This window comes from Rhinolophus ferrumequinum, chromosome 27, assembly GCF_004115265.2.
Source record: "Rhinolophus ferrumequinum isolate MPI-CBG mRhiFer1 chromosome 27, mRhiFer1_v1.p, whole genome shotgun sequence".
Taxonomy (NCBI): Eukaryota; Metazoa; Chordata; class Mammalia; order Chiroptera; family Rhinolophidae; genus Rhinolophus; species Rhinolophus ferrumequinum.
This window is the reverse complement of record NC_046310.1, coordinates 13,144,920-13,165,061: the sequence shown is the minus strand read 5'-3', so window position 1 is coordinate 13,165,061 and position 20,142 is coordinate 13,144,920. Positions and strand designations below refer to the sequence as shown.

Sequence of the window (20,142 nt, the reverse complement as noted above, 5' to 3'; positions counted from 1 at the left end):
TCTAATCAAGAAAAATTGCACTAGTGAAAATACAAATGCCAAAGTTGCTGGAGGATAGGCTTATGGTCAGTATGATTGCAGTGACATAATTATATATTCATACATATTTAAGTGATCAATTTAAATTGAGCTGAATGGGAAAATATTTGGGGGAGACTACAGTACTAAACTTCTGTTATGTTTTTCAGTGTAGACTATGGCCGAAGAAAAAGAAATGCTTTTAGGATTCAGGTAGAAAAAGGTGAGTCTTTTAGTGTTAGAGCTCAATAATGAAAGTTATAGAAAGAATTGTTTTAGCTCATGGCCTTTTTCTTTTTGTTTCAGTATTTAGCATAATTACTAGTGAGAAAGAACTCAAGGATCTAACAGAATTAGAAGATGAGCATCTGGCAAAAAGAACAAGACAAGGTGAAGAGGATAATGAGTAAGGATTACAAAATGAAGGGTTTTTCCCTAACACGACACCTACTTGTAAAATTTGCAGTGTCTCTTCATTGCCATTGCGGTCCTCCATAAGGCTTACCGAACTTCTCCAGTCCTTAACTTCAGACATACTGAATGCTCACTTTTTTCCAAAGAGGTCCGATTGTTTCTTTGTGCCTTTGTATAGGTAGTTTCTGTAGCTGGAGTGTTCACTTCTCATTCACGAACTCCCACTCAGTCTTTAAGCATCAGCCTTCAAAAGGCTGTGTTATTGCATTTGTCAGACTGTCTTAACTCCTTTCTTAGTGTTTCCTTAACTCCTCGTTATTGCTATATATGATAATGCTTATCATATATGGTGTTGAGATTATTTGTTTACTTGTTTGCATTACCAACAGAACTGTCTCATTATCTTTGTTTTCTTCTGCCAGACACATAAAAAGGTGCCAATTAATTTTGTTGTTAGAAAATATTATCCAGTTTTTTATAACTTTATTGCAGGATAATTGACATACAATAAGCTGTCCATTTTGAAAATGTGTAATCTGTTGAGTTTTGACACGTATATGCTTATTAATCAATCACCATAAACAAGATACTGAACATTTCCATCAACCCCACAAGTTTTCTTGTGCTCCTTTGCATTTTATTTCTTCCTCCTCCCCTATTCCCAGACAGCCATTGATTTGCTTTCTGTCACTATATGTTCACATTTCAAGAATTTTACATAAATGGAATCATACAGTATATGCTTTTAAAATCTGGATTCTTCCACTTAGCATAATGATGATTTTGAGATTTATCAGTGTTGTGTGTATCAGTAATTGATTGCTTTTTATGGCTGAATATGTATGGATATACCATGGTGTTTTTAATCATTTATCTATTGATGGACATTTGAGTTGTTTGCACTGTTGGGCTATTACAAAGAAAGCTGCTGTGAAAACTTATATCCAAGACTTTAAGTAGAGCATGTTTTCATTTTTTTTGGTAAATATCTAGGAGCAGAATAGCTGAGTCATATGGTAACTGCATATTTAACTGTAAAAGAAACTGCCAAACAGTTGTCCAGAACGTTTGTACCATTTAACCTTTACATCAGCAGTATGTGAGATTTCCACTCGTTCCACAGACTACCAACACTTGGTATGGTTAGTCTTTAATTTTAGATAGACTTTCACCATAAGTAGGATGTTAGCTGTGAGTTGTTTTTTATAGATGCTCTTTTTCAGATTAAGGAAGTTTCCTAATAATACTAGTTTGCTGAGGGTTTTTATCATGAATAGGCATTACATTTGTCAAATGCTTTTTGTGCACTTATTGAAAAGATTTTATTATGTCTTTCTCCCTTTATTAATTTGGTGAATTACATTAATTTTTGAGTGTTAAGCCAATCTTTCTATCCTGGGATAAACCCTGCTTGGTCCTGAGATATTATTCTTTTTATATATTGTTGAATTCTATTTGCTAATCTTTTTGTGTGTGTGTTTATGTCTATATTCACATTGGTCAGAATTTTTTCTTTTTTTTGCAATGTCTTTGTCAGGTTTAGGTATTAAGGTTATACTAGCCTCATAATATTATTTGAAAGTGTTTGTTAGTCTGTAATTTACAAAAAAGTTTGTGAAATGTTACTGTTATTTCTTTCTTGAATGTTTGTTAGAATTCACCCAGAATTCATCTAGGCCTGGAGTCTTCTTTTTGGAAAGGATTTTAATAACATTTAATTTTGCTAGATATAGGGATCTTCCTATTTTCTTCTTAAGTCAATTTGGTAAATTGTACTTTTAAAGAAATGTTTTCATTTCATCTAAGGTGTAAAATTTGTTGGCATAAAGTTTTGAAAATACTTTCTTATTTTCCTTTTAATGTCTGTAGGATCTATCAAGCTCCTTTACATTCTTTAGAGCTGCTTCTTTTTCATTTAGATTTACTATAATTTTCTTAACTAGCTCCATACTCGTGAACATTTGGTTGTTTCCAGGTTTGCACTATTGTATGTGTAATTAATAATCCTTCAGTGCATATATCTTTGTACACATTTCTTTCTTTTTTTAATGTTAAAATCCTTTCGTGGTGTTTCTTCTGGGGTCAGAGAGATTTATATTTTTGAGTCCAAAAAAATATCACCTTGGTTTATACTCCAACAGCTTTGCATAAAGAGTGTACTTCTCTGCACCCTGGCAAACCTAATTATTATTTCATCTTTGCCAGTTTTATAGGCAAAAATTGATCTTTTTTGTTTTTACTCGTGATTTTTTAATAACTAGGAAAGTTACATTTTTCTTTGATGTTTCATGTTTCCTTTGTGAATTGCTTGCTTATGGGTTTTGGCTTTAATTTGAGTGGTATTTGAATTTTCTCTATTAGTTGTCAAAACTCTGTATAAAATAGCACTTTTGTTATATATTGCAAATACCTGTCCCATTTTGCCATTGGCCTTTTTTTTTGTTTATAATGTCTTTTTTTTTTTTTTTAAGGAGGGCGCAGTTCACAGTGGCCCATGTGGGGAATCGAACCAGCAACCTTGGTGTTATCAGCACCATGCTCTAACCAAATGAGCTAACTGGCCACCTCCTATAACGTGTTTTGATTAGAGAAGTTCTGCGTCTTTACCTAGTCAGATCTATCAATCTTTGCCTTTGTGGTGTATGTGCTATGCTTTGAAAGACCTCTATCACAAAAGTATATAGAATAATTACCTATACTTTTTTCTTGTTCTATAGTATTACATTTAACTCTTGAATCCATTTATAATTAATTTTGTTTGTAGGGAAAAACAATTTTTTTCCAAATAGTTGAATAATCTACCTTTACATTGAAAAGAAATGCCCCAAGTTATATTAATTGAATTTAATGAACAGAAGAACTCACGGCTTACTAATAAAGGTGGGTCATAGCATTCATGTAAACCTTTTTACATAGGAAAAGCCCTTTTCTTATTATTTTCTTAAAAAACTATATTAAATTGGAGCAGAGTCCTATAGTTACTCGAAGCTATTCTATATCAACTCTTGGTTATAATGAACTGAGACTACATTCTCAATTTATAGTTATTAGGATTTATACTCGTTTTTTGTTGTATTATATGAAAAACTCTTTGTACCTTTATTCCTCATGAACAGACTTGGAAGAGTCACATTTGGTCACACGGCTTGGTCATAATGATTTGTGGATTTGTAACTTAAAGTGCTTAATTATGGCTTGCTGGAATATTTCCTCTCCTGGTGTCTTATATTTCTAAATGAGACCCTTAGCTCTGATGGGAATTTGCGTTTCACTTTTATTTATTGGTAGGCTAACGATAACAATTTATTAAGCATTCACTATGTACTAAGGACTTTGCAAGCTCCCATTTCGTTCTCTAATAATCCACTGAGATACACATTATTTATTATCTCCATTTTAGATACGGAAGCTGAGGCTCAGGGGTTAAATAAAAGCTAGAAAGCTGGATTTTGAATCCAGATTTCTCTGATTCCAAAACCTGAACTCGAAGCAACCATAATATTCTGCCTCAGTATATTTTCTTGTTTTGGATAGTAATTTTTTTAGGATGTGAGAGAAAAGCCTTTAAAATGTTTCATTTCCTCTTTTTACTGAGGTATACTGAAAGCTATTCAGATGATGATTCAGATATGGAAGATTACCCAGATCCACAGGTAAGCTAATCATTTAAAGAACCCACTCTGATTTTTTTTTTTAAGTGATTATGAACCCTTAGAAAAAAACAATGTGGAATAGAATAAGAAACTTGGAACATCTTCATCAATAAATAATTGCAAACTTCCTGTGTACAGTGCTGATGAAGTCTTGGGTTAGCCATCCTTCCAGTAACTTTGTTTATAGCCTATTCAGGGAAAATAAACAAATTCAGGGATATAAGGGCAGACATGAATAGAAAGGGGAAGTAATAGTAAAAATGGAGAAAAGAATATATTTTCTGTCAAAGAGCTGGCATTGCCAATAAACAGGCTTGGATTAAAGGGAAGTATGGGAATAGTATGTCAAATTATTTGTAACTTACTCTTGTTTTCCTCATTGGTAATTCAGTTTTTGAATTAACAAAGTCATGTTGGTACTCAGTTATATGTGATCCAGTTTTAAATTGATGGGTAAGGCGTGACTCATTGGTTACCTGCTGATTTTCATACTTGCTTCTGTTGTATCCTTAAAAAGCCGCCATTCTTATTTGGTTTTATTTAATTGCCAATTATGAATTGGTACATTAATGTGGTACAACTTTTTGGATAGTAAATGTGAATCGTCTTACTGGAACACCTGTATTTCCTGACTGTAAGTGTTATGAGAGAAGTTGTTGAAAATGAAATGTAGAAAACTTATTAATATAGGTATTCAAACTTTCATGAGTACCTATTGAATAATTTATGCTAAAATCTTGTTTCTGCCAGTCAGCAAATCAGATGAATACTTCCCTGCTCTGCTTATATCGGAAAGGAAATCCTGATTCTGTTTCAAGTACCCCTGAGATGGAGCAAAGAGAAACCACCGTTTCAGTGACACCGATAACTTCCCAAACAGGCTCCATTGCTTTGAAGACCCCTGCCAGAGGTTCTGAAGGAGGGTGGTTTATTGACAAAACTCCAGGTGGAAAGAAAGACAATTTTTTCTTGGACCTATCGGATGAGAAAAGTAATCATAAGAAGCCAATATCTGAGATAGAGGTATTTTTGTAGTGAAATTTTAGCTCCATGTAATTAGAATATATTATAGCCTTTTCATTTAGTGTAATATCAAGCAGATTCTTGTGTTATGTAAATGACATAAGAACTTGGAAATACATGTAGAATTTGATCACTTCCCACTGCCACCATCATTTCCATCCTAGTCTCTGCCTCTACTCTTCTTCACTTAACTATTGAAATAACCTTTCAGCTGGAGTGTGCTTCCATCCTTATTCCTCTAGTTTATTCTTCACACATAGATATCTTTGTACAAGTTAAGTCAGATCATTGTCATTCTCATGTTACAATAAAAACCCTGCAGTGGCTTCATTCCACTTAAAATCAAAGATCTTGCAGGTGCCAGTAAAGCCCTGTGTGATCTGGCTGCCTTGCTGCTTCTTTAGTCTCATATACTACTTTTCACCTCACCCTCTGAGCTTTGCTTCAGCCACAGTGGCCTCCTGCTGTTTCCAGAACACACCAAACACCCTCTCACTTGGGACATTTACACTAGTGATTCTCTCTGGAACACTCCCCAGATTCCTGTGGTTCCCTCCATCTCTTTTCACTGTAATCTTGGCAGAGAGGACTTTCCTGACATGTAAAACAACACATCATTGGGTGCTGTTTCCTAACACTGCTTTTTCTGTTTTTAAAGCACGGAAAACCACCTCACTTACTGCATAATTGTTGAGTTGGGTTTTTTCTTTGTCTCCACTAGAATGTCCGTTCCAGGAGAGTGGGGACTTTGTTTTATTTAATAATGTGTCCCTGGCTAAAATACATCTAGCATGTAGTAGTCAGTTTGTTGAATGAGTGCCAGATGAACTTTCTGAGATGCATTTACTAGTGAGAGTTAAAGAATTACTACTTGGGGGGGATGGATGTACTAAGGACGTTGATAGTTGTAGGAAGAAGGGAAGATAGCTGCTAAAACAGCGATGTTTCTTCTCGTCTAGGATAATACCTTAAGGGATCCTACATACATGGATGCACCATGAGAATGTGTAAAATAAGTAGACACTCTATTTTTTTAACCTTTTTAAATGGAAATATACCATACATGGAGAACAATAAAGCTTGAATCACAAAGTGAACACATTGGGCATCATTGTTAACTGATTCTTTGTAATGCCTGGCAGAATGAGAGGAGATTTAAAATAATCTGTCCCACGAGAGAGTAGCTGTATTTGCTCCAGGGCTCGCTGTCCAGGGTGGTAAGTGCTAGCGAGCCACATGTGGCTGTTGAGCACTTGAAATGTGGCTAGTGCAAATGAGGACCTGAATTTTAAATTTAGAAACAAGTAGTTCAGTTGTTAGAAAATTTCTAAGTATGTTTGGAACAACTCGATTAAGTGAATCTGCTTTTTCAGCTGTACATTTTATGAAATCGAAGTATAAATCAGGTATTTCCCATGAAAATTGAGTGTCTGAATTGAGATGTGCTATAAGCATAAAGTATACATCAGTCTTTGAAGACTTACTACAAAAAACAATATAAAACATCTCAATAATTTTTTACATACAGACTACGGAAATGATAATGCTTTGAATATATTTGGTTAAATAGATTAAATTAATTTCACTTTTTTCCTTTTTTAGATGAGGCTACTAGAATATATACAGTTACATATGTGGCTCACATTGTATTTCTCTTGGACAGTGCTGCTTTAAGTGGTTTCTAAGAACTAAGCCTTTTGATTGGCAAAACCTTTCCCCTCTTGAATTATTAATGGTCCTTTTCCGTATCTTTTTTTCTTTAATCATCTGTCTTTAAAGAATATTATTATGGTTGGCAAGGTCAAGAAAAGAGCTTGACTCTTAGGTTGAATTGTGCATTTTTATGGCTGTCAAAGCAGCTCTGTGGTCATATTTAATTTAGTGATTCACCAGACATCAGATGAGCACCAACTATGTGAAAGGCTCAGTGAGAAATAAAAGATGGATGTTAATGTCCTGACTTCAGAAGCTCACGATTCAGAGAGAATGACATAGACAGATGCATCCCTCAAATCAAGGCAGATTATGGTAAGCTGTAATACAGTTGCAAATTCAGTGTTCTGCGGATGTGAGGAAGAGGTTAATTCTAACTAGAAGAATCTGGAAAGGAAGTTTTCAAATGTTTGGACATATAAACTGAGCTCTAAAACTATGGGAAAGAAGGACATCCTTGAGCAAAGAGGTTGGGAATAACTAGCAGGTGAAAGTGCTAGGGCAAGAATGGATTTTCTAATGCCCTTCTTTAAGAAAATTGGCATTATAATTTCAAGCATGGCACATTTAAATTTCTAGGATTCAAAGGAGTCTTCTCTTCTGGAGAGTAATAGAAAAAGGAAAGGCAGTTTAAAGAGCAAAAGAAACAAAAGGAAGAAAGAAGATCTGCAGGAAGTGGATGGAGAAATAGAAGCTGTGCTGCAAGAAAAAGGTGAGATGCAGGTTTGAGGGTGGTGGAGGCCGTGTTTGCTTCGAGAGAGGGGTTGCTCTTCCAAGCTGTCTGCTTGGGGGACCTTCTGTGTGCAGAGACATTTATTGGGAAATGTTTCGGTATCTTCTGGATCTTTGTTTACATAAGGATTATTAAATACAATTCTGAGTTATATGGAATCACTAATCTTTTCACCTACTTTTTTGTTTACCAGCTAAAGCCAGGGGGCTAGAATTCCAGATCTCCAGCGTGAAGTTTGAAGATGTCGGAGGCAATGATACAACATTAAAGGTTATTCAAATTCAGAATTTCACCTCCAGTGGGTATATTGCTAATCAGTTATGCAAACCAAGCCTATCTCTGTTTCTAATAGGAACTGGGTATAGAAAAGGAGACTGGGACGGTAAGAAAGGCAAACCCGACTTGTACCCTTTCAGGGTACTGAGGGATAAAAGAAGCATAATATCTTTGTCTTTGTCACCACTTTAATTATAGTGTACATAAAACTCATGCTTTATAAGTAATATTATTTAAATGTGGTAATTCTTAATGTCTATTCCAGTTACCATGCCAGTTGCTTTTCATTATATCTGCAAGATAGATATTATTACCACTTAGGAAAGGGAAGCTCAGATCAGTTATTGCTGAAGTCACACAGTAGATACCAGAGCTAGGATTCAGTCAGGTGTAAGTTGAAAGCCTGTACTCTCTCTCCTGTACTTTGCTGCTCCAAAGAATAGGACATTTCATTGCACATTGTTCGTTCTCTCTTGGGCCTGGAAAGACATCTTTGCTCTTTATTCCCTGCTAGGAAGTCTGCAAGATGCTCATACACATGCGTCGCCCCGAGGTGTACCAGCACCTGGGCGTCATACCCCCTCGTGGGGTTCTTCTTCATGGACCACCAGGCTGTGGGAAGACATTACTTGCACATGCAATTGCTGGGGTGAGGTTTGCGGACACTTAGTTGTTTTTGTTATTTTTGTTGTTATTTGTTTGTTTTTACCGTGTTTCCCCCAAAATAAGACCTAGCCAGACCATCAGCTCCAATGTGTCTTTTGGAGCAAAAATTAATATAAGACCCAGTCTTATTTTAATATAAGACCTGGTATAATAAAATATATAATATGATATAACATAATACCAGGTCTTACATTAATTTTTGCTTCAAAAGACGCATTAGAGCTGATGGTCCAGCTAAGTCTTATTTTTGGGGAAACACGGTATTTTTCTCTTTGGTCAGCTTGAATTAGACTTGGATATTTTCAAGAGAACTGAGTCTTCATTTTTTTACCTCTTACATGCTGCCGTTTGTGAGATGCTATTTTTTTTAAATGTGTCCAGTTATTTACATGGCATGGGTTGAGTGGGAAGCAAAATCATATAGCTGTGAACAACCATTTTTTTAACATGTAGTTTATATTTTAGTTACTTCTCTTTCCCTTTAGGCCAGTGGTTCTCAAGTGGTTCTCTAAGAACATTAAGGATTGTACTATTTTTCATAGAGCTAAATTTATTAAAAATTTTCATTCATAGTCGTGTTCTTATACATTTTAGTGTTAAAATATCCTTTCTAAAATGGTGGTAATAGGTACTTAATTGGCAAAATACAAAATTAGCAATTTTATTTACTTATTTACTCCCATCAGATTTTTCAGAAACTGTATCGGGTAGAAAAATGCAAAATGTCCAAGTAACTTCAATTTGAAGAACAGCATACTATACTGATCACTAACAGATTAGCGCTCTGTGAAAATCATTTTTATAGGAGAACTTGATGGATTTGCTTCATTTATTCATTTGTTGAATAAATCTATTATGTGACTGCTATGTGCCAGACATCAAAATACAGTGATAAGTACAACAAACCCAGTTTTTATCTTTAAGGAGTTTTCCAGTCTAATATGAGAGACAGACATTAAACAGTCATTTATACAAATAAATATCTTCATAGTGACAATTGTAACAAGTGGGAGACAGAGAAGTGCAAAAATGCTTGTGGTTGTTGGGATACCCAAGTTAAAAGTTGGGGTGGGGGGGTCAAAAAAAATATGGTTGCGGAAATGAAATTTCAAGATGGCCAGAAGAATGAGTAAGATTTAGGCAGGCTTGTCACCATTTATATGGGAGGAACAGTAGTTTCTCCTCCTTTGCTTAAAGATCCTGCCTCCTCTGATTAGTAACTGGCTACTTATCGGGGTTCAGAGATGGAGAAATTCTAATAGAATGTGAGGGAGACAACTGTGTCACAACCCCTGCTATTTCCTCTCCAGCAGATAAATAACATGTAAAATTATTTTGGCTCAGCTCTAAGTAGGGGGAAACATATTTCTTGAGATTCAAGATCCTTTATTCAGAAGAGATGATAAGAGTTTTAGTATCTTTACAGTGACATCTATAAAGTAAAAACAAGGTATCTAGGCAACGTGTTTGAAAACCATAGATTTTTAAGTAATGTTTTTCATTGGACCAACACAAAAAGATGACATTCTTCAGGAAATTTAGAGGGATTGAATAAGGAAAAAGTAGGGAAGTTATAATTTGAATAATTGGTCATTCTTTTATATATTTGTGCATAGGAACTTGACCTTCCAATTCTGAAAGTAGCTGCTACAGAAATTGTATCTGGAGTATCTGGAGAATCTGAACAGAAGCTGAGAGAACTATTTGAACAAGCCGTGGTGAGTCTGCTAATGACTGATGTCAGGTTGTCACACTGTGTGTATAGGGTTATATTGAAGATCCTGTTTGCTCTAATGCTCATATTTGTTAACCCATTCACTGGCCATTCTTTTGTAAATGTGGTACAATTTGCTCCCCGTGACAGCTAAATATTTAAAGTAGATTCACTGATACAGACTGTTGGGTAAAATCATCTGTTTAATCTGAAACCAAACATAAATATAATCGTTGAGAAGTTCTAGGTTGTCATACCCAGTAGTCATATGTTGAAAATAGATTATCCCTGTGATAATTTCTTTCACTTTTACTTTCCACAACTTAGATTTGACCAAACAACTTGTAAACAGTGTGAAAATTTTAACATTAGGATTATCACATTGTAAAAGCAACCATACAAATGCCAGGATAAAGTCTTCTCTATTTGCACAATTAAAGCTGTGAAAAGAAAATTCTGTCACCAGAGAAATTACAGATTGAATGTGATCCTAATTGTAATTCATGTTATTAAAATTTGCATGTTTAAGAACTTCTGAGGAAGATGACATTTGTGTCCAATTAAAGTTTTATCTTTAATATAGTGTAAAGGTTAAATGTCTGTACTTTCAAGTCAGAAGCATAGGTTCAAATCCTTCTGCCACGATGCACTAATTGTGGAATATGGACAAGAGATTAAACTACTCTAACCCCTAGTTTCCTTACTAGTAAACCAGGTTAATAATACTACTGAAATCTCAGGGGATTGTTGAAAGTATTAAATGAAAGGGTTCTTCTAAAACTTACAACAGAGTGTCTAGCACACAGCAAAAGCCCTGTAAGTGTTAGCTGTGCACACATTGTACGCACTTGAGCAGTCACTAGATCATAATGGTTAAAACTGAAAATGGTGGAAAGTTTCATTTCATGTCATTATTTGTACCCAGAATATATAGGGGCTGGTGAAAATAGCCAATGCAACTGCTAGAAGCTGATAAGATATTAGAAGAGAAATTATTTTACCAGTAATTGAGGAAATAACTTTTAAAATAGCAAGAATATAGAAGCCGTCTCCTGGGTTTGACGTGTAGACTGACATTGAAAAAAGTGTGGACAATACAGGGAAGATACAGAGAAAGGGTGGGGAGGGTCCTGGGCAAAGCGAAGCTACCTTTCAGGTGTTAACCCCTTTTCCAAAATGAGCCAGTAAATGAGTAGTAAAGTTTATGTTTATGGTAAGCACAATGATGAATGAAGATGAGAGAGACAAATAGCATCTTTAGGTTGTAGTTCTGTGTTGACATCTCTCTCAGTCCATACTAGGCTGGTGAGATGCCTGATAGTAGATGCTCAATACATGTATGGTCTAACGCCCCTCTTTCCCAGACCCCCTGTTCCCTAATGAAAGCGAGTGCACTGAAGTATGTGCATCAGAGGACAGAAAGGTCCAATCAAAGCAAATGGGTTTTCTGTTGAAAACTGTGTGCTTTCTTTAGTCTAAGTTCTGATGATTATCATTTACTCTTTTCTTTCTCTTTTTCTCATTCAGTTTTCCAGGTCATTGTTAAATACTATTGTGCTTGCTTTTTGAGACCTTTGGTCTCTGTAGATTTTCTCTGTTGTAACTGGGTAATGTATCTGCCAGTCATAGATGCTCCTCTGGGAACATTGTCATGGGGCAGGGCGATTGGGGAGAGAGCCAGTTAGCAATGGGCCACATCGCTTTCCCTTTAAATTGCAGGTGGTCCCCATGGTTTTGAGTCTTAACCAGGCTGAGAGTCTGGCTTTATCAAATCAATGTTACTGTTAACCAAAGAATAACTAAGAATGAGCTGTGCTTTATATTGTACATCTAGATATTTTTATTTAACGTTTTCATTTTAGCTGATCCTTATCTGTTTATTTTTATTATAGTAAAATATGTTTAACTTTAATTAGCCATTTTAAACATTTTAAAGGGTACAGTTATGTGGCATTAAATACACTCATTGTGTAACCATCAACCTCCTCCATCTCCAGATCTCTTTGCATCTTCCCAAACTGAAACTCCCCATTTCCCCCTCCCTCCAGCCCCTGGCAACCATTGTTCCTTCTGCCTCTATGAGTTTGACTGCACTAGGGAGTTGATGCTTATATTATATCTTAACTTATTCTATTTTAACTCTATCCAGTTTATGTTGTAAAAAAGCCGACAGGTGATCATAAGCCACACTGATACATAGGCACTTTGCCATCCTTCCTTGTTCAGTGTAGTCTTCAAAATAAGCCTCTGTAGTTTCAGCATGGAATGATGAAAAATTTCTGGAGATGGATAGTGATGATGGTTGCACGACAGTGTGAACGTATTTAATGCCTCTAAACTGTACACTTAAAATGGTTAAAATAATAAATTTTATGTGTATTTTACCACAATAAAAAAATAAAAACAAAGTCCCTGGTGCTTCTCAAATTCCTCTTATAGCAGATTCTAGGGAAAGCTTGGATATTTTTATGTTGGTAGGAACGCTCATATAACATTTGTAGTAAGCTTAGGTTTTCTAATTTAGAATTTATAAACTTATTTATATTTCATTGCATAGTAAATATGCCTAATTTACAAAAGAATTTCAGTAGACTTATCATCACAAAACATGGATTTGATGAGACTATAAGTGTGTTATCCTATATGCAGTCTCTTTAAAGCATCTTGCTTCTCTTAAGTAAAATAATTCTCTAAGATTTTTAAAAATGTATATACTTAACTATGCTGCAGTATAGAGAATATATTTATAATTGTCTCTGTGATATTCTTATTTCTAGTCAAATTCACCCTGTATCCTTTTTATTGATGAAATTGATGCTATAACGCCCAAAAGAGAAGTTGCTTCAAAAGATATGGAACGAAGAATTGTAGCCCAGCTCCTAACCTGCATGGATGGTCAGTTTAAAATAATGAATTAGCTTTAAGATAATACATTGTGTCTTTGCGTTTAATAGTGTAAGTAATATGTGAAGATATAAAGCATTCAAATAGAATAAAATTCAGAGTAAAAAACAGAAACCTTTTTCTTTTCATAAAAGATGACACCATTAATTTAAGTTTTTGAAGTATGTCCTATAGTTATTTTTAATGCGTTTACACACATATATCGCTAACATATTGTTTTGCTTTTTACAATGTTACGATTGCACCATACACAATATGTCTTATATATTTAATAAGCTACCCACAAATGCTTTCTGTATTTATGAAAGCTGTCATCCCAGAAACATGTTAACTAGTTCCTTTTACTGTGTAGAAAGAAATAAAACTTCGTTTCTTTTATAATATTCTAAAATTCAAACTTTTAGTTAACGTAACTTCAATTTAACGTGATCAAATCATACTCGAGAAGAGGGAGAAATAGATTGGGGTTTATCTTGAAGTTACTGGCCTTAGTGCTTGGCCAATCCTAGTGTAGGTCTGATTTTTAATCTTTCATACGACTTCATTTAGAACAAAGAAGGGAAAAAAATAGCATTTGAAATGGCACTTCAGTTGCTGTTGATTTCCCGTGGAAGGTTTTTTTTTTCATTATTAGAGATTTAACAGATTTCCATGATTGCTTTTGTTGAATTCTGTTACTAAGCCTTGATATGCTCATAGCTTATCACCAAGACTGGAGTGTCTGAGCAGCATGAACTAACAAAGGAAGCAGATTCCTACCCTTGGTCATTCTTTTAGCTATGGAAGTTAAAACATACATGAATCAACAATAGAACAGCTTTGGGCCTACACCAGCATTAGTGCAAGGAGGATTCAGCATAAGATCTCCATGTGAATGCAAGTTTGTAGCTCATGACGCTACCTAAATTATGAGGTGTCAACTCGGTTCCTGATTAAAACTCGGTTCCTCGCTTCAGATTAAAAGCTTCTTTTGCTGGGTCAGTGATCTATCACAATGGGAGTCTCTTCCTTTGCTGATTCCTTTTACTCACTTTTCAAAAAGTATTAAAAAGCTTTCCAATCTCAAACCTACCACCTTATGGCTCTCTTCTTTTCAATCCAAAATTTATCAAAATACCATGTTAACCATCAACTGCGTACATGTTTCTGTTTCCATTTTGTTCTGTAGTCCCACCCCCATAATTGTATATCTGCCTCTACTGTTTTCCTGGAGCTACAGGCATACCTTGTTTGACTGCACCTCGCTGTATTGCGCTTTGCAGATACTGCGTTTTCATCAGCATTGAGGCAAGACCCTCTTCCAGCAAAACTACTACAACTTGCTGGAGCCTCAGCTGATGGTTAGCACTTTTTAGCAATAGAGTATTTTTTAGTTAAGGTATGTACCTTAGTGTTTTAGGCGTAATGCCATTGCCCATTTAATACACTACAGTATAGTGTAAACATAATTTGTGTGCACTGGGAAACCAGAAAGTTCGTGATTTGTTCTATTGCGGTAGTCCGGAAGTGACCAGGTATACCTGCAATCCTAGAAAAGTCATTGCTGATCATCCATCTTTTGGCTTGCTTTGAGCCCTCACCCCTCTCAACCTCTGTCCTTTAGTTTCCTCCTGTAAAAACTTACCTCTTAGAGTTGTCATGAGGATTCATGAGGTAATGACTGGCACCTGCAGCAGGCCTGGCACACAGCCAACACCCACTAAGTGTTCACCAGCAGTGGCAGTGGTTGAGAGCGTTTGGTCCTTTTGATCCCCGTGCCGTTGTCATTGTTCACACACTTGGCTTGAGTGACACTGTTCTCTTTCTGTCCTCCTGGTTCTCTGACAGCTCCTTAACAATTTCCTTTCCTTACTGCCTTCTTTACCCATCTCTAAACAAAGATACTCCGTAGGGTTTCACACTTGATTTTCTTCTTGCCTTCTACCCATTTCCCAGCCATCTCCAGTTCAGTTCTTCATTGAAAAACTCTCAAATTACATCTCTCACCTTGGTTTCTGGTAAGCTTCAAATCCATGTTCCAAACTGCCTGTCAGGTACTTCCATGTGACCATCCCGCAGACGCCTCACACTCTGTCCAAAGCTAAGCTCACCTTTCCTTTGAGTCCTTCTTGCCTCTGCCGAACCTGCCTTCCTCTGGTCACCTCCCACCTCGTCATCCACACTAAGTCATGGGGGTCTAGCCTTCTCCCGGACCCTACACGTGGAAGCATTTGCTCAGTGCTTTTGATTCCATCTACAGCAGTGCACTTAAGTTGGGCTTTTCATTTGAATTTACTATGTTCCTGCCTTATTGCATTCATCTCTCCTCATTATTAGCCTCAAATCATGACAAACGCTTTTCCCTTTTATTTCCCTTTACCCTGTTCAAACTTATGATTAGAATTATCTTTCTAAAACACAAATCTCACCAGAAAAAAACCTCTCATGGCTTCCTGTTGGCTAAAGTACATTCTCTGAACTCCTCATGCCTTGGCTGTTAGAGTACCTAATTAGCATCTTACTGTCTTCTTACTGCCTGTGAGGGAGTGTGGCCTCAGACTCCCTGCTGGGCAGCCTGGTTCAGTTTAGAGAAATAATACTTAGGAAATACACACTTTAGGCCCTGCATTCTGTCTCTAGATGAAGCCAGAGCAACTGAAGACTATATTGTATCCCTCCCCGCCCCCCGTCTCAAATTAATGCCATGAATCATTTTGAGACATGTACTCCTCTTTCTTGCCCGGATTCCTGTTGGACTGTTCACCATGTCTAAACATGCCACATGTGTTTGTACCTCTGTGCTTTCACTCCTGGTGTTCCTCCCGTGTAGAATTTCATTACCCCGGGATTGTAATGTAGTATCCTCCCCTTCCAGACCGGCATGTTACTTCCTCCACGAACTCTCCCTTATATTGCTGTGGGGCCATGTTTATCCCTATTATTAGGCTACACAAAATTTGTCTTACGTGTGTCTCAGTAGATTGCGAGCTCTTTGAGAACAGTTTGTGTTATCTTCTTCATGTCTTCCTCACGTACTAGACATTTAGTAAATGTCAGTTTTCTCTACATATTGCTGTGAAAACGTGTAATACTTCCTCTCTGACCACCTGAATCACTCGTGTAAGCATTATTGTCCCCAGCGGCAAGTGTTCTGTTGACCACTCACCCTGTGTCTGGTTCTTACTAGATCTGAATAACGTGGCTGCTACGGCTCGAGTCCTAGTCATTGGAGCTACTAACCGACCAGACTCGTTAGACCCTGCTTTGAGACGTGCGGGAAGGTTCGACCGGGAGATATGCCTAGGTATCCCAGATGAAGCATCCAGGGAAAGGTATGCTCTTATAGAATGAAGTTGGTGTACCACTGCGTTCTCTGAACTGAAGGCTTTGAAAATGAGGGGTAAGAAGCACCATGTAGCCTTTTCTTCTTCTCTTTCTTTTATTTTGGGGGGGCTGTATGTTTGCCAGTGAAATTGATTTGGAAAGGAAAAAAGCCCACATTAAATTAATGCTTAAGATAATTTATTCATCAATAGTTTCAGGCTGTTTTTTCAATGGTGATAATGGACTTCCGTATCTATGCTCATTTTCTGGTCTTATTAATAATAGCTTGCGTTTTTTAATTGGCTGATCAGGTAAGGGATAGTGTCTAGAATGTGGAATAGAGCTCACTGATCCACATGTACGTTAAATCTGAGTACTGTACTTTAACCCGTGGCACTAACCTGCCTAAGACCAAAAATAAACGGTAGCCTGACAGTTGAAATCTGTATTTGCTATAGGACCAGTCTTTCCTAGTAATTGGGGTTGAATGTCAACAAAGGAAAGAAGCATCCATTAGTATGTCAGTAACCAAAAATATCTCAGGTGGCACTTTTCAGGCAGTGGAGTAGGTATCTGGTATCTAGTCAGAACATACCTAGAAATGTTCTGACGTACTATATTTATAATGGTTTTTGGCCTGAGTTAATGACACTATAATTGGCATACGTAATCACCACCAGCAGCTTTTAGGAAAAGTAGTATGTAGTGAAAGGAAATAGTCAGGGGACAGTGAAGAAGGGAAGAGATCAAGAACAGGAGACTTCATAAATGTAGGAAATAAAAGTGATCAGAAGGCACTGTGTCCATTAGATGTCCATTTAATCTACTCTATACTCTAGAATCTACCTTATATCCTCCTAAATCATTTATCTTATATACTCCATTTAATCTACTCTGGTAGATGTCCATTTAATCTACTCTATACTCTAGAATCTACCTTATATCCTCCTAAATCATTTATCTTATATACTCTGTAATACTGTAAAATTCTTAAAGGCAGAATATTTTCTTTTAAATCTACTTTTTTATTCCTCACAGCGTTTAATATAGTTCTTAACAAAGCAGATATTTACCATACTCCTTAATGGAATAAAATAGTGATTCAGTACATATTGAATGAAGGAACTCTTTGATCTTATACTGTCCGCATTTTAATACCATTGGCAAAGAGCAAGTACTTAAAATAAATATATTTGATGACTTGTTTTTACTAGTAAGTTAGGAATCTGAATTTTTTTCCCTGTCTTTTCAACAGAATACTTCAAACTTTGTGCAGAAAACTGAAACTTCCTGAAAGTTTTCATTTTCGTCACTTAGCGCACCTAACGCCAGGCTTTGTTGGTGCTGATCTGATGGCACTCTGCCGAGAGGCAGCCATGTGTGCGGTCCATAGGGTCTTAATGAAACTCCAGGAGCAGCAGGGAAAAGATGCTGAGGCTGAAGGCTTGCCATCTGGAGGAGACCAGGAAGAAAGGAGTGGAGCGGAGCCCACTTCTAAAACACAGGGGCTTTCTATCAGGGTACCTTACACTGTCCTTTAAATGTTCTTAGTTTGTTTTACATGCAAGCGTCGAGAGAGTTGAGGTTTATGATTTTCGGTTTTATTGGCATTTTATCTGTAGAATAATTATCAGATAACACTCAGAATATCTGTAATCTCAAAAGTACACGTTTTATTTTTTTTTCCAGTGTATCCTGAATAAATTCATGGTAAAATAATGATTATGAAATTCTAGAGCTGAGGTTGGCATACAATGACCCATCCACCTACCACCTGTTTTTGTAAATGAAAGTTATATTGGAACACAGCTGTGCTCATTTATGTACATATTGTCTTTCTTCTGCTTTCACCTTTCACAGCGAAATTCACACAGGCATCCTTACAGCAGAGACGTATGGCCCACAAAGCCTATAGTGTTTGTTCTGTAGCCCTTTATGGAAAAAGTTTGCCAACTCCTGTTAGAGCTTTGGGCATTTACTTGAATTTCCTGGTTACCTTTTGGGTTTGTGGACTAGGGGAGTCTGCTAACAACCAGATCATTGTCCCAGCTGCAGATGGCTGTGGAGGGCAGTCCCGGGAGTGAAAGAGAAGTTTATCAATCCAAGATCGGTGTTCAAATTCTGGGTTTCGTGAGTCATGAAAACTCAAAATGACATTTTTATAGCATTTGAAAACTTGCACAGGGGGCTTCTATATATTATATAATTGGATCCATATAACTTTGTCAAGTAAATGTCATGACCGTCCTCATTTTATAATCAAAGAAATTAAGCTTAAGAGATTATGACTTGCCCGAGGCCACAAGGCCTCTACTTTCCAGATCAGGGACTTTGATCCAGGTCTTCTGTTTTCAACTCATTTGTTTCTTCCTTACTCGTTTGGAACCACAATCATAGCTGGTAAAAATAATAATAAACTTGTTCCTTTTATAATACTGCATGTAAGTTCAGATTTTATAAATTCAATTACTCAGTTACTTTTTACACCTGTCGTTCCTTATTCTTCACTAAGCAAGAAATCTGCCTTTGAAGTTCAAATTTTAGTAGTGCTAGGAAACTTGCCTGCTTTCTGTTTAGTTGATAAGCTAGCAGGGAACTGTATTATGAAGTTATGCTGCCACCAAAGTAACTGTGTTTTAATTTGATCAAAATTCTGCTGCTTCTTGAATATTTGTAATGAAAGAAGGGAATACATGGTTGTTGAAAGGAACATTTGCCAACTGCTTATGTTTGTAGTGCCGAGCCGAAGTATAGATTACAAAAATCATTCTTCAGTGTTTGAGCATGGTCAGTGTACCTTGACCAAATCAAATGATCCATTTAGGATAAAAGAAACCTGTTATTGTCAATGGAGAAAATTATTAAAGTACGCAGAAGTTCCTGAGAAAAAATACATAGAAGTTCACTATAACTTACAGAAATATTGCAGTAATAATTTTTAAAAGTCCAAAATGTAACTTTTTAGCAAATTCTGTGGTATATCGTTTTTCCCTTCACTTGCTTTCTTGAAGGATGAATTGCAAAGTCTGCTGAAGTTGCTAAGAAACCAAGATCCCCTCTCAGAGGAGCAGCTGCGAGGGCTGTACATTGAAATGAACGATTTCACTGTTGCTCTATCCTCAGTCCAACCCTCCGCCAAAAGGGAAGGCTTTGTCACCGTCCCTAATGTGACCTGGGCAGATGTTGGTGCCCTGGAGGATATTAGAGAGGAGCTTACTATGGCAATATTGGTAGGTGCATCTGCTGCTAAATGCCCTTGGCACATGTGATGGGTAAATGCGTGTGTACTAGGTTGTGTGTCTAAATTGACTTGACTGTATGTTTTCTTCCGTGTGTTCTGCAGTATTATTATTAAGCCCCCAACAATGGTGTTGCATTCTTCCGAGACCTGTTTTAGACTTATTCTTTTGTTTGGTCTTGGATTCTATGGCAGTAAGTTAAAAAAAAAAAAAAAAAAGTTTATGTTTCAACCAAGACCAAATTGTATGAGAAATACTTTCTGAACTCGATCGTGACTGTAAGGGTCAAAGCAGTTTTAATGTCCATGAAACTTTGAATTAATTCTTATGTACTCCTACTAATGATTGTTTTATGGTTCATTGATGAAGTATGATCTACTTCGAGGCATGTAACTAATGAAAAAGAACTTAACACTGATGTTACAGTGAACAGCTATCTCTGGCTTTTGACTATGTCGAGTGCTGCTGCTTCTGGTTTCTTCAAGG

The 20,142-nt window shown here is 36.5% G+C and overlaps 1 protein-coding gene across 4 annotated transcripts in view; it reads left to right on the top strand.

Moving 5' to 3' along the window:
- The window catches only part of NVL (nuclear VCP like), an 84,432-nt gene that overhangs the window by 5,540 nt on the left and 58,750 nt on the right, over positions 1–20,142 (top strand). For all 4 annotated transcript variants that reach the window (XR_004422254.1, XM_033099597.1, XM_033099598.1 and 1 more), the window contains 12 exons: positions 189–241; positions 325–424; positions 4,028–4,085; positions 4,836–5,108; positions 7,401–7,533; positions 7,748–7,824; positions 8,345–8,479; positions 10,113–10,214; positions 12,988–13,105; positions 16,281–16,425; positions 17,673–17,937; positions 19,429–19,647. Coding sequence is in view for 3 of the 4 variants with exons in the window: in XM_033099597.1 (XP_032955488.1) it covers positions 189–241; positions 325–424; positions 4,028–4,085; positions 4,836–5,108; positions 7,401–7,533; positions 7,748–7,824; positions 8,345–8,479; positions 10,113–10,214; positions 12,988–13,105; positions 16,281–16,425; positions 17,673–17,937; positions 19,429–19,647 (1,678 nt within the window). In the remaining variant the exon portion in view is untranslated. The remainder of the gene's footprint in view (positions 1–188; positions 242–324; positions 425–4,027; positions 4,086–4,835; positions 5,109–7,400; positions 7,534–7,747; positions 7,825–8,344; positions 8,480–10,112; positions 10,215–12,987; positions 13,106–16,280; positions 16,426–17,672; positions 17,938–19,428; positions 19,648–20,142) is intronic.